We start from the raw sequence: 22,782 nt of genomic DNA, 5'->3' as shown, positions 1-22,782 counted from the left end.
ATTTCCCCAGCCGATTGACCCCAACGTCGGTCCTCGTCCCCTCATTCAACCGAGAGGAGCAGGTGCTAGTATGTCCCAGGTCCTGCGAGCGAAAGGAGCATTTGAGTGCCCCAAAACAGAAGGACGAGGTTCTTTTGGTTTGGAGACTCCAATGACTTCGACCTGGGAGGGCCATTGAGGTCCAGACGGGCGGTGCCTGTCAGCGATACGTCATTTGCATGATCCTCCGCGCCGAGCGTCCGTGGCGAGCATCAAGTCTAGTCTAGCGAAATGGCCGAAACACAGACGCAGGTTTTCCTTTCCAAGCTACTGCCTCTTCATTTCAAACCTCATCAAACGAGAAACCGAGGCCGGAGAAAATCCGTTGTTGAAAAAAAATTTTGGAGGATGAACAGTGATGCGTCGATGCTTTGACTGAACCCCGTCCGTCCGATGGTCTCAATAACGCGTTCCCACGCCCCCCTGCGTCCCTGCGTAAATCCGCGTGCTGCAGCCAGACAGAAGTTTGCTGGTGTTTTTGCCGCTGTTATTACCAAGAAAAACTGCACTGCCAGCTGACATATCGACCGCCATACCATGTCTTTGCCGTTTGCCTTTCGGCTCGCATGGTGTCGGTGCAACGCGACCCGTTGAATTGGGTGCAGCGATCCGGGGGACCGGCCCAACATCATCGGGAATGTTACGTCCTCCCGCGGGCTGTGTGTGTGTGTGACTTTTTTTTTTTGTCGCCTCCAACAACCTTCCTTTAGCTTCAGCTTTATTTTCAGCTGGCTCGAAGGAATATGGGAATGGATGGTGGAAACGGAGGAGGATCGGACCCGTTATTACCTCGCATCTCCGTTCTGCCGTTTGCTTTCTTTTCCTTTTCCCTCACTGTTGTCAGCGTTCGGTGCCTGCGGCTGGCATGTTTCACAGCACTGCCCGCAAGGGGCGGGGAGCAGCAACTTGGAGCCTCGCCATTGGCGTGCGAGACCGCATTGAATTGAAGCAGTCTGGAGGAGCTGTGTCCGTACCTATCCGAGTTGTGCGAACTGGCAAACAGAACAATAGGTGGATGGAGAGAAAGAGAGACAGTGGCAGAGACATGGCGGCCGGCAAGGCCTTGTTTCTCCAACGCCCTGACCCGCCCCGCTAGCATCTCCAGCCAACCAGCGGCGGTTCTCATCTCCACCTCCTGTCGATCGTCCACGCTTTCCACCCCCTCGCCTCCGCCGCGCAACCCTGGTCCTGGAGCAGCTGCTTGCTTGTCCTGATGGTGTCATTGGGCCATGTGTCTTTTGGTTGCCTTCCTTGTTCCGTATTTCGGTACTCGAATATTGGAATCCCGTTTGTCCAAAACCCCGTAATGATGTAACGGTATTTTTCCCCCTTCCCATGTCACCATTGTCCACCGTGACCCTGCCGTCATCGCCTCAATGCTAATGCTGCTTAGACAACCCGTCTCCATCCTATTGACTCGATGCATTCTCCGTTTATGATGTACACGAATCGTCCCAAGTGGATGATGTGGGATGGAAGAAGCAGAAGGAAAATTGGAATAGTCTGCAGAGACGTACCTGTGGAATGAATGGATGATGGCCGAGGTTGGGGCTACCGCGTGGCTTTGCTACCCGTGCTTATTGATTGCTATCTTTGGGAACGCAAGGCTTCCCAGCGACATCAACTTCGGGGAACAGCCGTTGATCGCGACGGAAACCCAACGCCACGATTCGTTCGATCCGAGATGGGCTACATGCGTAGCACCAAACGGGAGGCGACTTGGAGGTGCTTTGGTCCAGTTTGGCTAGCGTAGCGTGCACCGTTCCGTTGGGGGGGAGGTCTCGGATTTTTCCACGTCGTCTCTTTCGCCTCCAACGAATCTTTTGGTGCCTTCTTTGGTGCTCGGAACCGCACATATGGACCTTTGGTTTAGAGCGAAGCGACCATTTCGTCGTCTCTCCCCAGAATGACGAGCATCGGATTCCGTCACCGACGCGGCACTGCTCACATGTCCTCCGTGCCAATGGGCAAAAGATCCAAACGGGCCATGATCCCCGTCTCAGACACGCAGGAAAAGCTGGCGGACCTCAAAGCCAGATGTGATGTCCATCTCCAGAGAGAGCAAGGCAAGGCAAGCTCTCGTCTGCTCGCTTTCCCGTGCTGGAGGACTGCATATTGTTGCCGCGGGGATGACGTGAGGATGTGGGTCTTCTCCGTCCTCCCTTCTCGCTCTTTCCGCCTCCTTCTCCATCCAAGGCAGCGCATTTCGACATGGGTCCCGCCGCACGGCACCAGGGCTGAGTTGGGGAGCTGTCGATGGCGGTGGTGCTAGTAGTCACTCGGGTACGTACCGTTTCCATCATTCGTCTGTCGTGTGTATCCATCCGTATTGTGCCAGTCTCGGAGTGCCACCCGCGGTCCGCTAGGTCGACGGCTGCCTCTAGACTGTTTTCCCATTCGCCTTCGAAGGGGGGGCGTGTGGTTCATGGACACGCCAAGCATGTGCCTAGCATTGTGGAGGATTCAGGCGGTGGTGGTGCCTGGCCTTTCTCCTTCTCTCTCGGCAGCAAGCAGAAGGACCTAGCCGATGGGGGCGTGTATACGTGGGAGGACGGGAGAGACAGACACGCCTCTTGGCGTCGAACGGCCTGTCGAAAGATATATAAGACTCTTTTCCATGAGCCCCAATGTTCATCTGCCTCCCCTCCACTTTACCAATCAACAAAGCTGTACTCTATCCGTTCCAACACCAAATCCATCAATCTCTAATCACCAACTTTCACTTCCAACCTTAAACACTAAGCCCAACCACCATCAACATGCGTTTCTCCGCCGCTTCCGTCCTCGCCTTCGCCGCCCTGGCTGCTGTAAGTTGACCATACTCACTCTACCAAATACCCAGACGACTAACACACCACCCAGGCCCAGGCTGAGACCGTAACCGTCACCACTCCCACTCTTCCCTCCGTCCCGGGCGTCACTCAGGCCTCCTCCGTTATCGGCGGCGTCTCTAGCGCCATCCAGTCCGGCCTCTCCTCCCTCTCCGCTGCTGAGTCCTCCCTCGGCGGCCAGGTCTCCTCCGCCCTCGAGTCCATCAGCGCCGGTGCCTCCTCCCGTGCCGCCAACCTGAGCTCCCAGCTCGCCACTGCCACCGGCTCCGCCGCCGCCTCTCTCTCCTCCGCTCTCGAGTCCGCCAGCCAAGAGGCCAGCTCTGCCGTCGAGAGCGCCACTGGCTCCGGCTCTGCTCAGAGCACCACCGCCCCCGGCGCTGCCCCGGCTCAGACCGCTGCCGTCGCCATGGGTGCCCTCCTCGGTGGTGCCGCCCTCATTGCCAACCTGTAAGGGGGTGGCTTTGTTCGCGCGCGTCCTTCATTGCATGGGAATGTGATTTAGCGGAAATGATCGGCAAATCGGTGTGGTAATGGATATTACACAGCATTGTTTGGGAACCTTTTTTAAAACTACCTCTTCGGAAGATATCATGATGTAATACCAGTACAACTTTGTACATCAAATGAAACCAACGTACATTTTGCACCTTTTGGCTCTTTCAGACATGTTCTGTGTATGCATTTCGGGTAATTTGTGATATGTTGACAAGTCTTTGGTCATCAAGATCTCCGCCGGGAAAGGCTCCGCCGTGTAACGCGCCTTGGCCAATCCCGACCGCTTGGCGCCAGGAGTGAGCCACCTCGGACGAATATTGGCAAAGGGGGCGTCTGCCACATCATACTTGGCAGAGCTGGAGGAAAGCCTGTCCACAAGCTGAGCTTCGCGGCGCAGCTGCCAAAGTACCTATCCAGGATCACTTAACGCAAGGGGATGATCTCATGTATAACCGTCGCGCATTGTCTCCTGCAGTCTTGGACCGTCTTGTATTGCTTGCTGCACAAATGAAGATGAGGATCTGCCTTGGGGGTAAATGGCTGCTCCGTCGCAATAGGCGCATTTTCTCCGGATGATTCCAGGATGATGTGACAGGACCACGCTTGTGGTTTGTTCTGGACCGTACTTCGTATCCGGAGCTATGCGCGTTGTGCTAGCTCCAATGTCGCCCTTGGTTCGGCAAACAGCACCCGCACCCCAAGGCTTCCAGCCACCTTGGCTGCACCAGCCCCCAACTGCTTCAACCAGTGTTTCACAGTACGAAAAGCAAAGGTGGAACATACGACTTGCGCTTGATGATGATTGAAAAGTAGTCGAGACAAGGAAATCCATGCTCGGTTCTATTCCCTTCTCCCTTTGATTGCGCCGAGTAGAAAATACGTAGTGTGGTGGTCGGTTAGCCTTTGTTACGCCTTCGACCGGGTATCTGCCCATAACTTGTCGATAATCTGGAAAATCGCCGTAATGTCCTTCATGACGGCGTCGTCGACCTGCCCGCCGAGTCTCTGCTGCATCTTGTCCGGATGCCACCGGACACGTTCTTCTCGCAGGTTGCCCGCGAACTCCTTCTCGCCAATCTCCTCCACGGCCAGCCCATTGACGATGAATCGGCGGACTTCCTTCTCGCTAATGTCCTTCTGGCGCCCGCTCTTCACCGGCCACGGTATCGTGTCAGCGTCGCCGGTCCATTTCGCCCAGTCTTGCACGTAGTCTTCCCAAAGTGACGCCCACATCTTCTTCTGTCGCCTCTCCTCCCCGCGACGCAGACTACGCTCCATGTCCTCTTGTAACTTTCTGTTCCTCTTCTCATCCTCCGACTTGCGCTTACGCGCCTCTTCGCGTCGCGCCCGCTCTTCCAGCAGTCCTTGATGCGTCTTCTCCCACATCTTTTGCCTGACGTGCGTGGCATACTCCTCGTCCGTCATGCGCTCTAGCTCGCCTTGTGGGCCGGTCCGCTCGTTGGAGTAGACGTGTAACGGCTGGCCGTAGACTCCCTGCCAGTACGCCGCACCTTCGTCGTCCGCCATGGCATCAAACAGCGATTCGCGGAATGCGGCATCTGGGTCAAGCGCCTGCGGTTCGTAGGGATTCGGGGGTGTGGGCGATCGTGATCGTCTGCGGTGCCTCCGAGAGTGATGGTGGCGGCGATGCGAGCGGGAGTCATCATCGTCGCCGTCGCGCTCGCGCTCGCGATGGCGGTGTGACCTTGATTTGTGCTTGGACTTCAGGCGGATGCGTGACGATCTCGGTTGAAGATGATCGTCATCTTTGGCCGCCTCATCCTTCACCTCTGGCTCCTCAGGCGTGCTTCGCTTCGTGCGCTTCGGTGCAGGCTCGTGGCCCTCGTCCGGGTTTATCGAAGAGAGGATGTGCCGCCGGCGCGGCGAAGTCGGCGGGCTTGTCATCGCGAGCGTCCCATCAGGGCGTCTAGACGTGTGTCGTCGAAATTTGCGATGAGGATGGGGCACAAGGTTTCGCGGTTGACAGGAGCAAAGATGGAGGGGTCGTCCTGGGAGTGAGTTGACGTCGTAGGTTTTGGCTTATCTTATCGCGCGGCGTTGAAGGTCTTCCTTGTTGCGGGGCTTGGCAGTTGCCGTCCCTGGATCATTCCTGCGAGATAAGGTTAAGTCCGCCTCCCCGCCAGCAACGGTCTGGTACATTCCTCATATGCTTATCTTGAGGCTCAACAGAGTGCAACGTGAGTGCAACGTCGATTGATCAGGGACGCGGACCGTCGATTGCGGTTGCATTTTGCGCCAAGATACTTCCAGGTATCCCGTCATTTATCGCTCACGATGTCGATTTCTGAAGTATTCTCATGACTCCGCGCATCGCCCATGGTCACATCAGAGTCCCTTGCGGTTCAACAGCCGATATCGTAGATGGGATCGGTCTCTTCTTAAGGCCGATATGTGTTGCCCAAAAGCTCTGTCTCATGTAATATCTCTAAGACCTAGCTACCTAAGAGCATTCAAGTCGAGGGACAGCGCAGCCAAACTCTCTGCTGCAGAGTCTCCAAAGTCCCTCGGGACTTTCGCTGCCAGTAGCAGTGAACTAAAATACAATTCGCTTTCCCCCTGTCAAACCCGATAATCCCGTTCGTCTTGTTGAAAGTCACACGCCAATTTTTGCAATTACCTCCCAAATGAGTTGTTGAAGTCCCATGTTGCGCTCTAATTCGTCTTGTTGAAAGCAACACGCCAATTTTTGTGGTCCCTACATCGAGGGATGTTGAAGTCCCACGTTGCGTCGTCCCGGAATTTGTGCCAATTTGTGACTTCTGACTTCTGACGTCGTACCCCTCTCTGTTCGTCTTGTTCTCCCCTCATGAACGGACGTTCACATTCATGCTGAATACCTCGCAAGCGCCAGACAATTACAGAGACGTCGAGTATGTATCGGTGAAGGCGAGGAGACTCGCTTCTTCAGTATACATGGAAAGCTCTACATCCGGACTCTTAACTCCTGATGACGAAGGGGAAGGTGATGTACGCTTCAGAAGCAAGTTCTCCAGACGAATTCCCAGCGTCTTTTGCGCCTTTTCCAACATGTGCTCGGCAACATGTTTCAAGATCCAAGATGGAAGAGCGCACGCCGACCAGTTCTTGTGTCCCCCGAGATACATGACATTGCCAATGTTGGCCTCATAGTACTCAACCGCGCTGCTGCATGCGGGGCAGCAGTGCTTGGAGACCGGCATCACACTGATTGTTTTCAGGAACAAGTCCGTGATAGATTTGTCTGGGATGTCTGCATTCGGTGAGATCTCAGTTCTGTGACGCGCCAGAATTTGCAGACATATCAAAATTGTCTCGCAGTGGCATGTGCCATTGAAGACAGCCTCGTCGAATTTGAACTCCGACTGACCAGCATCCTTCCGAAGACTTGCGATCTGCTTCATCACTTCTTCTTGCTCCTGGGGTGAAAGATATCTGCCCGAGGGAAGCTTGACTCTCCGAAGAAGTTGTTTGAGTGGCTCCATCTCGTGATCGTCATATTTCGGCTGGGTCTCAAGAAGGCGAAATCCTGACTTGGATGTGATCAATGAGGCAATCTGTTGGTCGCTGTCCGTCTCTTTGACCTCATACTTTCCTAGGCTAGAGATTGCCTGTGAATGCAACGTCAAAAGGTTTATGTAAGTAATCGCGGCTCTGGACCAACTTGAGCAGGCAATCTCGTCAAGTTCTGCTAGCTCGGTGTCATCAATGTCTTCAGTTGCATCATTGCTATCGTCCATGTCGTTAGAGTCTTCGGCGTAATGCTGCGAAAGGGGCGATTCCGGTCTGAAGTTGTGTGCATCCATGGCTTGCTGATCTGCTCGAGCCAGTCGAAGTGCCCAGGCAGTATTGTCGTTGAGAACATGGTCCGAAACAAATCCAACAGCGCCATCCAGTAGTTGAAGTTGATGACTTGCTTCTGCATGACAGTAGCATCAGCTGGTTGGGCACCTGCGGGTTTTTTCAGGTACGCCGTTTGTTTGGAGTGGCATTCTCTTTTGTGCTTGACCAACTCCTTCAGGGCGTCAGGAAAACCCTTCAGTAGAGCTGCGAAGATTTCTTGGAATGCGAGTCTTCCGTTCAGGTCATACCACTCTTTCGTAGACGGCGGATAATTCTTTATGCCCGTGATCTTGCCACGGTCCTTGAGGAAGCCAATGATGTGCCTCATGTTCTTCATCTGTTGAGGTGTAAGGGGTTTGACGTCTCTTGGGGGTGGGAAGTGTTTGCCGGCTAGACGTCGCGCGTTCTCGGGAAAATCAGCCGTGAGAGCCACGAAGAAATTTCTCTTATTGGAGGACCTGGGCTTGGGCTTGTCGGAATTGGGCTTGTCGGACTTGGAAGTGTCGGACTTGGGCGGATCTCTGTCCTCGTCGCAACCGCGCATTCATCTTGTCACAACTCGTGACTATGACATACGTCTTGAAAGCTCCGAACGCTCTTCGAAGCTCCGATTGCGTGAGGGCCAGCCGCATGCGTCTGAGGAGACAGACAAGATTGTCGGCGTGCATAGCAAAAGATATTTTTGAGCGCAGCATCATCCGTCCCCTCGAGTCTCCTATCTTTTGTCTGACCGTCATCTCGATGTTGTCAACGTAATACTTGGCAGCTCTTGTGCCCGCGGGGAAGGCCTGTCCTGTAAGCTTGACGATCTTGCAATCAATCTGCCCGAGAGTCTGGCCTGAAGGTGGTGCCTGAAGCTGGACGTCGTCACGTCTGAAGTTTCGTGTGATGACGAACCCGGATCTTACATCCGCCAACTCTAGGCCTTTTTCGGTGACGGGATTGAGAGCTGTGAGCTTCAGCCGCCGCATTGCATCCATCAAAACATCGTTGGTCTCTAACAGAGCAACGGCGACAACTTCATGTTGTCGAACGAGGAGGGTCGTTAGATGCGCGGCAAATGGGTAGATTTTCTGCGTAGTGGATTTCCTCTTGCCCGCGTACCACTGGGTTTTGGCCACCTCATGTGGACCGGTAGCGGCAGTAGTCGCTGATGATTCGCCAGAAAGACCCAAACCATTCGTGATGGCTAGCCATTGCGTTGTAGACCGGAATTCTAAATCCATCTGTCTTGTGGCAAGCTCGGGTTTGCCAGGTGCCATTTTCGGCAACAAGGATGTCGTCGACGTCGAGATCGACGACGACGACGATAACGAGGACGACGATTGTCAAGGAGGGCGACGTTTTCTGTGAAAGTGTGAGACTTCTTTCTATTGCAAGACGACAAATCGTATAAAAACCTTGCGATTCTGAACGCTCGCGAGTAAATAAGCGCGGCCAAAGCACCAACGATGCTCAATATCGCTTCCAATGAGCCGGGCGATGTATCTTCGTGGATGATGCTATGATGTGTCAGAATGGAATATTGTCATAATTCGGACGGGAGCTCGACGCGAACCTTGCGAAGCGGTAGTTCTCGCTGTACTGGAAGAAGTGAGAGAACGATGCAACGATAGTGCGTCGTCAGATCACCATGATGGTACACGCTCTGAACGCGTATTGAAGAAGAAACAACCAGTGGCGAAGAAGATGGATGTGGGATCTCGACAAGTACGAGACCAGTAAAGTGATAAACGGCTGGATTTCCAGTTCGCAGAAAAGAGGTAGGGATGAGGAATGGGGAAAAAAGGATAAATGGCGGAGGTGGGCGGAAAGGTGAGATTGCCCGGGGAACAGTTTGCAAAAAGTTTTGTCACCCCTTTTCAGGCAGGCACTTGAATAATCGAGAAGTGAATCGGGAGACCACTGGCAAGGATAGACGGGAAAGGAAGAGGGACAAGGAAGTGGGACGTGAGCAGAGATGCAGAGCAGATAAGGATGCGGACAGATGACTTGGTGCTTTCTTTCACGTTCCAAGACTGAATACTCCAAGAACGACATGGTCGCCGAACAGATTTATCCCAAACATGTTTAACGTTCAAAATTACGTGCTTTGTTGGCATGCCCGTAATTGTGTTTCTTGCCTTGCTCTGGTATCTGGCCCTCCGTATTTCCAAGCATATCGACACAAGGACCCATTGCAAAACCCAAACCAAACAACGCCTGCTACATAAATGGTCGTGGTTGACGAGAAGCGCCAAGGTAAAATTCAAGTTCATCACCCACAAGGTTGTCCATTGCTCCCACCACTACTTCTGTCTAATTTGCAGGCAGACAAGGTAGGTTCTGTGCTCTACTTAAAAGTCGCAACAGCCTTTTTTGCTGGCTCTTCATTATGCAATTTCCTTCCGATTTATGATTGACAGCGTGCTTTACCCGAAGAAGCAGATATCGCAGCTCACCCTAAATTGAAATCATAATACTCAAAACTCAGACCTTCCGATATACATTTCTTACAAGCCCGTGGAAAATCCAGCGGGGTTAACATTATTCACAAACATTATTTCTTATACCGTCAGTCTCTAGGGCCAACATTCCTTATTCGACAATCTACGACATGGAGTTGCTCTCACGGGATGAACACTTGAGATTTCGGACAATGACGGAGCTTCTATCCCTGACGAACCACGTCTTCAAGCCTGAAACTCCTGACGAGATGCCTGATGATCGCGTAAGAACAGACCGTACCGCTATCAGACGAGGCTACGTTTACACGTCCAGCTTTGCGAACATTCTCGCTCGAAAGGACGAGTTCGCTGCTACCGCTCTGCTCGATATGAATAGCGACTCGCCGACGGGTGTGATAGTGGCAAGTTCTCGGACTGACACGTGCAGCCAGTCCGGAGCAGCATCGGAGAACAAGTCAGAGGCTACATTTGGGCAGGTGAGGTGCAGAGTCACAAACATCAACGGAGACGGAGTTCCTGAAGACCTGCTGAGTCCCTACATTGGGGAATCAATCACAGAACAGACCAATGGACCACATTTCCAGGTAAAAGACAACTTCATCAAACATGCCAGTAACGTTGTACGACTCCTCAACTGCATGCGAGATGCTCGCACGGCCGACACTTTGCAACAGGCCACTACCCAGTTTCGTGTATATTGCATAATTGCAGGGTGCGAGAAGATGCAGGCACGCTTTTTCCGAGGCTCGAGGAACTCAGATGGCTCAGACAAGACGATTCCAGACGACAAGACAAGTGAAAACGAGACTACGGAGAACGACGAAACCGAAGGACAGACAGAGCCAGACGAGACAAGGAAGATAAAGGCATCTAACGGCGGCAGCAGAAGAAACTTCTACAACATTTTGACGCATGACTTCACCTGCCGTGTTTCTTCCAACAAGGAAGAGTGGCCTCCATTCGGACTCGGATTCCCGTCGCTCTCTGAATGTAGCTTCGCCCGACTGAACCACATAATCCAATTCCTCAGAGAAAATGGGTACGGAGAGAATATCGAAGACTACCACCCATCGGTCTCGAAGTGGTACCACACGACCAAGGACAGGGAAGCCTTTCATCACATCCTTCGATCACTGCTAGGGGCCTCTGCAGAGAAGCTGGACAGGCTTGTCTCCTCTAAAAAGGCGCTTCACGAAGCAAGTTCCAAGACGTTGAAGCTCGATTCCAAAAGACAACATCTACAAGATACCGAAATTTATGGACTGGCAGTGGAGTTCAACAGCTGGATATACATGCTCAACGTTTTTGTGAGCAAGTTTCGCCATACCCTATCGTCGCACATGGATTGGCTCAAGCACGAGTTTCACACGGATAATATGGATAGTTTCATCGCCTCGCCGCTGCATCCAGGCGTCGCTGTTTACAATCCGTCGTCGTCTCTTGGTGAATACATCCTCCAGGAAGCTGGAGTGGGGCCATACTATGACCAGGCTGAGCTTGGGCACGAAGCATTCGACCTCTCTGTCCTTGATCACCGGTCTCGTAGGAGCTGGCCAAGAGCTGCGATGGTGTATCTCGATAACATCACTGCTCATTCCAATGGCATGTTCGAATTTGAGCCAGGCTCACTTTCTCTGAATGCCAAGGATAAAAGACAAGCGATGGATACACTATCAAGAACGCGATTCCAGCTTCTTGATATCACCCCAAACGATGAGGATCACGATAAACTCCCTCTGGCAGAGTTGCTACGCACTTTTAAGCTATTCACGAAAACATTATCGGAAGACGACCAAAGCCAAATCTGTGAACTGATCGACATTGAGCGAAGAGAATCTGAGCCCCCAAGGGAAGACATCGATCTGGAAACATCATACTTCAGTGGAGAATCGCATCCTGAGGCGTACATAATCTGCCTTCACTTGCTGGCCAGGGAGAGGCGCAGATTGGGTAGCAAATTCACGGCACCTGCAGACATCGTGCTTCCTGACAAGGAAGTGATAGATATCTTCCAGAAGAACATCACCCAACTTGCGGTGACCGGGCGTTGTTGCCCAGCTTGCGATCTGCTTATAAGATTCTATTCGAGAAGAGCAGGCGTGAAGGTAGTCCACTCTGAAGATCACCGTGTCTGGATCCCTTGCTCTCTGCCTCCATGGATCCCTCGAGAAGCAGGCACATATATGCTCAACTTCGTAGCTGAGGAGCTACGGGAACGATTGCCGGAGTTTATCGAACATCTTTGGATCACAAAGGATCTGCTGGAAGAGCGGAAGGCGAGTGAACATCAGGAATGAGAAGGGAAGTAAGCATTATCGAAGGAAGTCGGGGTCACATAAGTATCTGGATCATCCAATACGTAACTTGGACTGTTGGATGGTGTTCCCGAGTCTCAGAGAGACACTAGGAAGGCGAATGCAACGTAGGAGGGCAGGTGTGCAGGGTAAAGGGAGGCAAGAACAACTCTATGAAAGCGACACAGATGGAACAAGTGCTTTCCTCGGCATGAATTTCTACAGCCGCGATTTGCAGGAACAGCCAGTGACCCCCTTGATGGCATATTTATCCTCAATAAAGTGTCTTCATACCCTGATGAACGACCTTGCTGGCCTCTAAATCTTTGTATCAAATAAACTCTATTCGTTCTTATTTTGTCTCCATAAACTTGCTGTATTTTGGTCCCTCCAGCGTTTGGGTATCTCTTTCCGGTCCCATCTTGTCACTCCTGGCGGCTTCTTCAACCCATTTCTACTCTTCGTCCGCGCTTCGATCCTATTCGGGTAATTTGAACAACAACAGCGAGATCTCGACAGCTTCATGACGATTATCGACAACAGAGATGTCCTCTCACGCGACGAGATACTGAGACTTCGGTCCATAACGCAACTCTTGTCATTGACGAATGGATACCATCTCGATTCAGCCCCGCTCTTAGGCCCCCTTTTACTTGAGGACATGCGACTTCATATTGAAGGCGTAGGTAAAGACGAAGGCTACACGTACAAGGAGTGCGCAGCTTCCTTCGCAACCCTCCTCGTGCGAAAGGATGAGGTTGTCACCGTGATGCTGCAAGGGCCCAAGAGACCTGGTGGAGACGACCCTGCATCGGGCCATGCCGTCCTCTCGATCGCCGTGCGGAGTGCAGGCAAGGACGAGCCTTCACCACAGGCGCTTCCCAAGCAGGCAGTCCGTCAAATGTTGCAGCCGGACGTGGAAGGCATTCCTGACGACGTTTCGGTGGCACATTACTATATAACTAACATGGCGAACATCACCCCCGGCACGCATGTTGGGAATGTCATCGATATCTTGAGAAATATGCGGACGGCAAGAACATTTCAACACTATGCCCAGGGCCTGGCAGCATTCCGCCGGTACGTGGCCATTTCATGCTGCGAGAAGATGGAAGCGGGGACTTACCGACGAGGGGAGAGCAAACGCAATTTCTTCACGGCTATCACGTCCGCCACGATCGCGGAGTGTAAGGAATATTACCAATGGGACGAAGGAGGAGCCCAGCCTTTTTCCGCGAGCAACTCAAGATCATGCAAGTAGTGGTCGCCTTTCTCCGATCCCAAGGAAAAGGCCCAGGTCTCGAGGTTTATCCGTACGGGAGGAACCCTTGGTACGACTTGGACGGCAGGAAAGCGTTCCATGCTGTCCTCAGTCGGCTCGTAAAAGGCAACTGCCATGCTATCAGGGGATTAGTTAAGAGAAGGTCCGATCGTGAGAGATGGAATAACGACCGCACATATTTCGACGACAGCGCAGATCAGCTCGTCGCGTGGGCTTACCATTTTTCGTTGTTCCACCACATGTTCGAGCACAGGATTTACCAACACCTCCACTTACTTGCTCGCGTGTACAAGCTCAGTTCCGCCTTGTGTGTTGAATCAGAGTCGCCGTTATACCATGAGTACTACAAGAAGGCTCCCATCAGCGACACCGCCGACCGCCGAGGGAAGCACCGGTATTATTCGGATACCAACCCAGAGAGAGAAATGTTGCGTCACCTTGACACGGTTTCAGAGTGGGATTGGGCAGATGCCGGGAAGCAGTACATTAAAAATCTCTCGCTGCATGTCCGCGCCATGATGGATTTCGTACCTAGGGATATGGATCTCAAGGCGAGGCCCGGGCAGGAAATCGTGTCAGAGATAGTGTGGAAGACACATTTTCGTTTCTTCGAGGGTACGATAGACGGCGGAGACCGCGAGATGCTCCCCATCAGCGAGCTACTGGGCACCTTGAAGCCACCAGAGGGCCGGACGAGATCAACGAAAACGCAACAACGTATCATGAGCTGGATCAATAGTCAACGCACGGCGGTTCGCGGAGGCTCTGAGTATGACTTCGACGCCACGCACCATGACGGCACTGTTCACCACGAAGCTACGATGCTACGCATCCAGCTCTTGCTCCAAATGAAACGGCCCCTGAAGTTGGTGGTTACTACTGAGCAGTGCTGCCCTACCTGCGCTTATCTCTTCCAATTCTGCAACAACAACGCTGATCGAGGATTTCTGGGTGCCGAGGTCAGTCCTGACTGGAGCGTGTGCTCCTTACCGTCATGGATACCGAAAAAAGCTGGAAAACACGTTATGGAGCGGGCGGAAGACGTCCTTCAGCATCGATTGGAGATGATGGTGGCAAGATACAAAGAAGCTGAAATTAAAGACCTGAGGCCATAGACGACATATATGAAGACGCAAGGTAGCTGACCAACATTACATATCATTTAATGAACAACTTGATCTTACATTGTGGTTTAAGAAGGATGATCCGCAAGACCTGCTTGCTTTTCAACACAATTAAAACTGGATCATGCGTCGCGAATCAAGGATCCGGCCCACGTTCTGCTGGACAGCTTCAAAGCGCATGAACCCGCAGCTTTCACTTTCTAGATGATTCATGGTGGCGGCCAAGGTAGTGAACTCTCTTCCACAGTGCCTGTTGGGACAATGATAGAGCGGTTGTTGGTGAACCGGCGAGTTGAGGTGTTGGTTGAGCGAGTTCAGCTTTCCGTACAAGTTACCGCACATGTAACACTGATACGCATCATGTCTGTAGTTGTACGAGTTCTCGGTTGCCGAGTATGTGGGAGGGCCGTGAAACTCGAGCAACTTCTTAGAGATAATGCCGTTCGGGTCCCGGCGTCTGACGGCGAGATAGAGAGCATCGCGGTTGAGGGGCGCGTTGGGACAGCTTCCTCTTTCAAGATGGTGAACCAGGCCGGTTGCGGAAGCTCGCTCGACTCCGCGAAAGGGGCAGGAAATTCTAGAATTTAAGTGCTGACTTGTGTCAGACAATGGCTGCATCAAGGGATTGGGAGAGATATCTAAAGACCTGTTGGATAGCGTTCCAAGACGTGAAGTCTCTGTCACAAGGACCGCAATGTAAATGGTCTTCCGCTTCGTGCTCTTGCTTGTCCTCGCTGTCGGCGAAATACTCATCGCAAGAATATCATTCAAATCTAGGTGGGGAATGGCCGGTAGCATCGCAATGCTGATCCCTAGCTCGCCATCCAGCCCAGAACTGGCGATTACAAGTGCCGCAGGTGAAAGTCATGGTTTCAACGTCCAATTTGCGGGCTTCTTTGCATGCAAAAAGTGAGTGGATGAAAGATGAAGCTTGTAATCGCATTCATGTCGCACGCGGCGGGGTTTATCTGTTGATAAACGTGTCACAAACCTTAAGACCAGGTCAGGGCTCTCTGTCAGCTATCGGATCAGCAGAAGAAGCAATTTGCTGGAGTTGCATTGACGGAAACAGATCAAACAACCAGCCAGTCAGGTCTTAGAGTGACTAGGGGTCCAGTCCGGCTTAAGCTTCAATTGAGCTTTCTTCTGAAGTTGTGATGGCACTCTCAGCTCAGACTATGGCAGTAAGCAATGCAACGTCCTCTGCTGCCTGTTTGTTGCAGAAGTATGCTGCCTGTTTGTTGTACAAGTATGTCGTCGCATCTCCACGAAGGCACGCTGGCTTGTTCTAGTAGCATCCGAGCGTCCTATCTTTCGCGTCCTCACAATACGTCGTCTTCGTAAACGCGGATAGGTCTGAAGGAAGGAATTGGGGATCCGAGTTGCCGACGCGACCTCTACTGATGGATGCGCGCGACTCAGCTACCGACCTGGCAGTACGGTGTAAGTACGGCGTAAGTGCGGCGGACTGGCTGCTGACTGGACAGGCTCCTGGGGTTGTGCATGCGTCGGAGGTACCGGAGATGTATCGCGAAAAGCCGAATGCGGGACAGGCTTCAATGCAGGTCGTCATAGCTCCCCACTTTTCCGAGAGCTAAACTGCGGTGAGCCCTGGGACTGGCACCGCTGGATGGCGCTGTGGTCCTCCGAACCCGAGCGAACAGTGGGAAAGCTGACAAACCACGCAGCATCACTCACAGCGATCCTCGCATTTTGGAACTGAACCTGGACCGGCCTCTGCAGCACCGCAAGTGAAGTGGACCTCCACCACACCTTTCTTCCAGTGTCGCCTCTGCTCTGCTGCACCGTGACCCTCTCGACACTCGCGGCACGTCGCATCCCGATACCGTCTCGACTCGACTCGGTCGTCCCTCCAAAAACTTTTTTTTCCCTTTCCCTTTCGCTCCCACCGCCACGACAGTGTCGACCGTGTCGTTTCTTGTTTCGTTTTCCCCTTCGCCTCGTGTACATATATACGAGCGAAAACAATTGGAAACGGCCTGCGATCAACGAGAAACCCCACGCGATCGAAACATCCCCAGCGCTTCGCTCTGTCCACGATACCTTAGCATGCGTTGACAGGCGGGCCCGGGGAACCGCAGAGCATTCATCATGGACTATTCCGACTACTCGTCGCAGCGCGTGCTGCACACCGGATCGTTCACCGGATTCCATCGCATGGGATCACTCGGTAGCCACTATCTCTCCGCGACCGAGCATATCAAACAGCCGCTATGCGGCAACGAGGAGGGCTGGGGGCCATTGAGCCCGATCCGATACGACTTCACACCCTGCTTCATTGATGTTTGGATAGCCTCCGTCGCTGCGTTCGGTGTCGTCTTTGGACTCCTCGCAATCATCTGGCTCGTCCAGCGCAAGAGACCTTCCGACGCCCCCAAAGACTGGCACTTCTGGGCGAAGCAGGTAAGTCTTACTTGCGCCGAATCCCCCCGCTCCCCCCGGCTGACATGTCGCCTCTGCAGACACTACTTGGATTCATTATCGCCGATGTCATTGTACAGCTCGTAATTCAAATAATTAGCTATCCCGGAGTCTGGTACGGCGATTTCAGGTTCTGGACCACCGTCGGCACCATCCTCTCCCTCGGTGTAATCTTCTCCATCCAGTGGCTCGAGCACGCCCGACTGCGCAATGCGAACGGCGTTGTTCTGTTCTACTGGCTGTTTCTCCTCATCGCATACGCTGTAAAGCTCCGATCCCTCATCTCCCAGCAGCTGTACACCAAGAACGAGGCCTACTTCATCACTTACACAATCGGCTTCGCACTGTCCATCGTGGAGTTTGGGCTCGAGTGGCTTTGGCCCAGGAAAGTCAGCGCATACGAGGCTCTGATTGACGAGGAGGAGTGCCCGATCGAATACGCGACTGTATTTTCCCTCCTGACCTTTTCGTGGATGACCCCTTTGATGCGCTACGGCTACAAGCAGTACCTGACTGAGGACGATCTTTGGGGGCTTGCCAAGAAGGACCAGACGAAGAACACTGGAGACGCATTCCAAGATGCTTGGGAGATTGAGCTCAAGAAGAAGAACCCTTCGCTGTGGATTGCCATGTTCAGAGCCTACGGCGGCCCTTATGCGGTTGCCGCGCTCTTCAAAATCGTCAATGATGTCACCCAATATCTCCAGCCGCAACTGCTCAAGTACCTCATCGCTTTCGTCGATTCGTACCGCTCCGACAGCGACGCTGAGGAGGAGCCGGTCATCTGGGGTGCTGCGCTTGCGTTGGCCATGTTCGCATGCGCCGTGCTCCAGACTGCCATGATTGTAAGTTGCTTTCCGAACTCTTGAAGACCCGCTTACTAACACGATGCAGCACCAATACTTCCAACTCGCCTTCGTCACCGGCATGCGTATCAAGGGCGGCCTTGCGTCTGCCATCTACAAGAAGTCCATGAAACTGTCCAACGAGGGCCGGTCATCCAAGACGACTGGTGACATTGTGAACTACATGGCTGTTGATGCGCAGCGTCTGCAGGATCTAACCCAGTTCGCCCAACAGGTCTGGTCTGCACCTTTCCAGATCATCATCTGCATGGTTTCCCTGTATCAATTGGTTGGCTGGTCGATGCTTGCTGGTATTGGTGTCATGATCATTATGATGCCTGCCCATGGGTTTATTGCGAGAATCATGAGAAACTTGCAGAAGGAGCAGATGAAGAACAAGGACAAGCGAAGCCGTCTCATCAACGAGATCATCACCAACATGAAGAGCATCAAGCTCTATGCCTGGGGTGCTGCTTTCATGAACAAGTTGAACTTTGTGCGAAATGACCTCGAGTTGAAGAACCTGCGCAAGATTGGCGCCACTCAAGCTTTCGCCAACTTTACCTGGAGCACTGCTCCCTTCTTCGTGTCTTGCTCTACCTTTACCGTGTTCGTGTTGACGCAAGATAAGCCCTTGACGACTGAAATCGTCTTCCCAGCACTGAGTAAGTTCTTGTCATCGCCTCTTTAAGGATCAAACACTGACCTCGTGTAGCTCTCTTCAACCTCCTCACTTTCCCTCTGGCTGTTCTTCCCATGGTCATCACCTCCATCGTTGAGGCCAGCGTTGCAGTCGGTCGTCTGACTGACTTCCTTACCGCTGAGGAGATCCAGCCTGACGCCATTACCATCAAGCCCGCCCCCGAGGAGATGGGAGAGGAGACCGTTATGATCCGAGACGGAAACTTCTCCTGGAACCGTCATGAGGACAGGGAGGTCCTCAGGGACATTGACTTCACCGCCTACAAGGGCGAGTTGTCCTGCATCGTCGGCAGAGTCGGCGCGGGCAAGTCTTCCTTCCTTCAGAGCATTCTGGGTGATCTGTGGAAGGTGAAGGGTGACGTCCAAGTTCATGGAACTGTGGCGTATGCTTCTCAGAGCGCTTGGATCTTGAACGCCACGGTGAAGGAGAATATTGTTTTCGGTTACCGATATGATTCCGAATTCTATGAAAAGACCGTGAAGGCCTGCGCTCTGCTCGATGACTTCAATCAGCTTCCCGACGGCGACGAGACTGTCGTCGGTGAAAGAGGTATCTCTTTGAGTGGTGGCCAGAAGGCTCGTGTTGCTTTGGCTAGAGCGGTCTATGCTCGAGCTGACATCTATCTTTTCGACGACGTCCTGTCTGCCGTGGATTCGCATGTCGGTCGCCACATCATTGAGAATGTCCTGGGCCCCAGAGGTCTCCTGAACACGAAGACTCGTATCCTCGCAACCAACGCCATCGCAGTCCTTCCCGAGGCCAGCTTCATCACCCTGCTCCGGGACGGTGAAATCGCCGAGCGAGGAACCTACAAGCAGCTTGTGGCCATGAAGGGCATGATCAACGAACTCATGAAGACCGCTGGACAAGACTCAGGATCATCTTCTTCGGCCAGCTCGAGCGGTTCCAGCAGCGAGACCTCCACGGTCATCGAAGCCGAGGGCAGCAGTCAAGAGAAGGCCGAGATGGAGGAAGCCCAGGAGCAGTTGCCTGAGATGGAGCCTATTAAGACTGGCGCTGCCATGCAGCATAAGAAGCGGTCATCGAGCATGGCAACTCTTCGCCGTGCAAGCACCGCCAGCTTCAGAGGCCCTCGTGGCAAGCTCACTGACGAGGAAGTCTCCGGCAGCAAGACCAAGCAGGCCAAGGAACATTCTGAGCAAGGCAAGGTCAAGTGGGATGTCTACCTGGAGTACGCCAGAAACAGCAACGTTATTGCTGTCATTATCTACCTTGTGACTCTCGTTGCCTCTCAGTCAGCCAACATTGGTGGTTCTGCTTGGCTCAAGACCTGGGCTGAGCACAACGCCAAGTACGGCGGCAATCCCGAAGTCGGCAAGTACATTGGCATCTACTTCGCATTTGGTATCGGATCTTCTCTCTTGACCGTCTGTCAAACACTCATCTTGTGGATCTTCTGCTCTATCGAGGCGTCACGAAAGTTGCATGAAGCCATGGCCAATGCCATCTTCAGGTCCCCCATGTCCTTCTTTGATGTCACGCCTACGGGCCGCATTCTGAACAGATTCTCCAGGTTGGTAGCCCCACTCTCTCAACATGCTCGAAAAAGAAACTAACTTGCATCCAGTGATATCTACAGGGTTGATGAGGTTCTCGCCAGGACATTCAACATGCTGTTCGTGAACGTTGCTCGCTCCGGCTTCACTCTGGGTGTTATCGCTATTGCCACTCCCGCTTTCACTGCTTTGATTATTCCTATCGGCCTCATGTACTACTGGATCCAGCGATACTACCTTCGCACTTCCCGAGAGCTCAAGCGACTTGACAGCGTTACCAAGAGTCCGATCTACGCTCACTTCCAGGAGTCTCTTGGAGGTATCTCGACTATTCGAGCCTACAGACAGCAGCAGAGATTCGAGCTCGAGAACGAATGGCGTGTCGATGCCAACCTCAAGGCTTACTTCCCCTCTATTAGCGCCAATAGATGGCTGGCTGTCCGATTGGAGTTCATTGGTGCCATCGTCATTATGTCTGCCGCTGGCTTTGCCGTCGTCTCCGTCGCGAGCCACAGCAACCTCAGCCCTGGTCTCGTCGGTTTGGCCATGTCCTATGCCCTGCAGATCACCACATCTCTCAACTGGATTGTCCGCCAGACCGTAGAGGTCGAGACGAATATTGTCTCAGTCGAGCGTGTTCTGGAGTATGCCAGACTGCCCAGCGAGGCCCCTGAAATCATCAAGAGCAACAGGCCTCCTGTTGCTTGGCCCTCCAAGGGTTCTCTTGAGTTCAAGAACTACAGCACCCGCTACCGCGAGGGTCTGGATAACGTGCTGAAGAACATCAATCTCGACATCAAGTCGCACGAGAAGATTGGTGTCGTTGGCCGCACGGGAGCCGGCAAGTCATCGTTGACACTGGCATTATTCCGCATCATCGAGCCGACCGCTGGTAACATCAGCATCGATAGCCTGAACACATCCTCCATTGGACTTTTGGACCTCCGTAGAAGACTTGCCATCATCCCGCAAGACGCGGCCCTTTTCGAGGGCACTATTCGGGACAACCTGGATCCCGGCAACGTGCATGACGACACCGAGCTTTGGAGCGTGTTGGGTAAGTAATACAGAAAAAACGGCCGTCCCTCACCGACCCAATCGTCAAGAAACCCCGCCCTCACACTCCATGAGAGGGTGTCTTTACCCCTCCTTCACCGCGAATTGGAGCTAATGCGCGGTGCTATCACAGAACACGCCCGGTTGAAGGACCACGTATCAAGCATGGAAGGCGGCCTCGAGGCGAAGATTAACGAAGGAGGTGAGTTTGCATCAATTTCTGTGTCGCTTTTTGTCGGCTTTGAGGCTTCGGCCATCCCACGCCCCCCCAGCGGCTGTCCACAGACCTGTGTTCCCGAATCACGTCGTGAGCTTTTCGCGATGTTGTATCGGGCTTTAGGGAGGCGGGGACAACAGTCACCTTTCACATGCATCCATCGCCGCATTCAGAGTCCCCTGCATGATCTCCCGCGCATGCAGTCAATGTCTCGTGCTGGCTTATCTCATCCTGCCCCGGTTCTTCTTCACCTTGTCTCGATCCACAGACTGAATAAGCCGCATGTCCTACCGGCCAAGTGCTGACTCAATATCGCGTCTAGGCTCCAACCTCTCACAGGGTCAGCGGCAGCTCGTGTCGCTCGCCCGCGCCATGCTGACGCCGTCCAACATTCTCGTGCTCGACGAGGCCACGGCCGCCGTAGACGTCGAGACGGACGCCATGCTGCAGACGACGCTGCGCTCGCCTCTCTTCGCCAACCGTACCATCATCACCGTTGCTCACCGTATCAATACCATCCTCGACAGCGACCGCGTCGTGGTCCTCGACAAGGGCCAGGTCGTCGAGTTCGACACCCCTCAAGAGCTTATTAAGAAGCAAGGCGTGTTTTACGGGCTTGTCAAGCAGGCCGGTCTGGATACCGAATAGATGAGGACAGGCTAGCTGCCGATCTTACTTTAGAGAAGACGTCCTGCCTAACCAACAAGAAAAAGTTTTTTTACCAATTGTGTGTGTGCTGTGAAAAGAGAAAAGGGAAAAGCGCGTGGAGTTTGTGTAACCCGCGTCGATATGGCTGCGTGTGGCCTTCGAGCGAAGAATGGGGGGAGGGGAGGAGCTGCGTGTGGACGTGTCATCATTCATCATGAAAGCGCTTTGTAGATTTACTCTTCGAGACCTCGTCAAGCATCGCATCTACTTCCGGTGTACCTTGAACCCTTTGAGTGCGCGTCTGTGTCCGCCTGCCACTATCCGACGGAGAAAACGGTGGTTGTCCGGGTAGTGCGTGCTTGGTTGTGTGTGTGTGTGATGTGTCTGTCGTCATTGTACGCACCCCCTCCCTCCTTCTACCTTCGCTACGTCCGGTCGGTCGCGTTGCGGCTGGCCGAAGATGCTGTTCGTATCCGGCGAGGCGGTTATCCGGCGGCACACCCTTTTCTCGTTCGTCACTTTGGCCCACAGAAGGACGGCATCGAACACACTTGTTCGCCTCAGTAGTTCATGAAGAAATGTGGGTGTTGTCCGGATTGCTTAGTTGCGTCCCTTCCTGTGTAACACACGTTCTGGCACACTTGACCGGACAGCCGTCACTGGCTGAATTGGGATTTTTGGGTGTGTGTGTGGCGTGTGGTGGTGTATGGGTGTGTTGTGTAACGTCAGCGTGGGCAGACGCGGCAATTCGTGGCTTAGTGGCTGCCGAGGGTTGGACGGCCGTTGGTTGGGACGACGATGATGTTGGTGCACGTCGCGTGGAGGTTGTGAGACGGGCGTAGGTAGGATGTGGTGTTTTTATTTGGGGGGGTGTGCTTTCGGCTTTTGATGGCCTCGGTCTTTGGTGGTTTTCTTGATTTAATATACGGGATTTGAGGGCCGGGTTTGGTGATCGGGCGGCTCCGTGACGGGAGGACTTGTTGGGGAGGTTGGAGGTCGGAG

At 53.2% G+C, this 22,782-nt stretch overlaps 4 protein-coding genes across 4 annotated transcripts; 2 read left to right on the top strand and 2 right to left on the bottom strand.

Annotated features, from left to right (window-relative positions):
- Positions 1–2,798: 2,798 nt before the first annotated feature.
- COL26b_006430 (uncharacterized protein) lies at positions 2,799–3,321 on the top strand (the record flags this gene model as incomplete). The annotated part of the gene is made up of 2 exons (XM_053179249.1): positions 2,799–2,846; positions 2,902–3,321. The coding sequence occupies 2 exons, from the start codon at positions 2,799–2,801 to the stop codon at positions 3,319–3,321; spliced, it is 468 nt and encodes a 155-aa protein (XP_053036836.1).
- A 950-nt stretch (positions 3,322–4,271) lies between these two features.
- On the bottom strand, positions 4,272–5,270 carry COL26b_006429 (uncharacterized protein; the record flags this gene model as incomplete). Its single annotated transcript, XM_053179248.1, has 1 exon — positions 4,272–5,270. One exon carries the CDS (start codon positions 5,268–5,270, stop codon positions 4,272–4,274), a length of 999 nt encoding a protein of 332 aa, XP_053036835.1.
- A 971-nt stretch (positions 5,271–6,241) lies between these two features.
- COL26b_006428 (uncharacterized protein) lies at positions 6,242–8,467 on the bottom strand (the record flags this gene model as incomplete). The annotated part of the gene is made up of 4 exons (XM_053179247.1): positions 6,242–6,957; positions 7,027–7,148; positions 7,247–7,726; positions 7,782–8,467. 4 exons carry the CDS (start codon positions 8,465–8,467, stop codon positions 6,242–6,244), a joined length of 2,004 nt encoding a protein of 667 aa, XP_053036834.1.
- Positions 8,468–16,464: 7,997 nt separating this feature from the next.
- Positions 16,465–21,780, top strand: COL26b_006427 (uncharacterized protein; the record flags this gene model as incomplete). Its single annotated transcript, XM_053179246.1, has 7 exons — positions 16,465–16,776; positions 16,836–17,639; positions 17,689–18,304; positions 18,355–19,876; positions 19,931–20,916; positions 21,049–21,117; positions 21,455–21,780. The coding sequence occupies 7 exons, from the start codon at positions 16,465–16,467 to the stop codon at positions 21,778–21,780; spliced, it is 4,635 nt and encodes a 1,544-aa protein (XP_053036833.1).
- Between the last annotated feature and the right edge of the window lie 1,002 nt (positions 21,781–22,782).

The sequence above is a fragment of the Colletotrichum chrysophilum genome, assembly GCF_026319265.1.
Source record: "Colletotrichum chrysophilum strain AFK26 chromosome Unknown scaffold_47, whole genome shotgun sequence".
Classification (NCBI taxonomy): Eukaryota; Fungi; Ascomycota; class Sordariomycetes; order Glomerellales; family Glomerellaceae; genus Colletotrichum; species Colletotrichum chrysophilum.
Note: the sequence above shows the minus strand (reverse complement) of the source record. Positions and strands in the feature narration are given on the sequence as shown.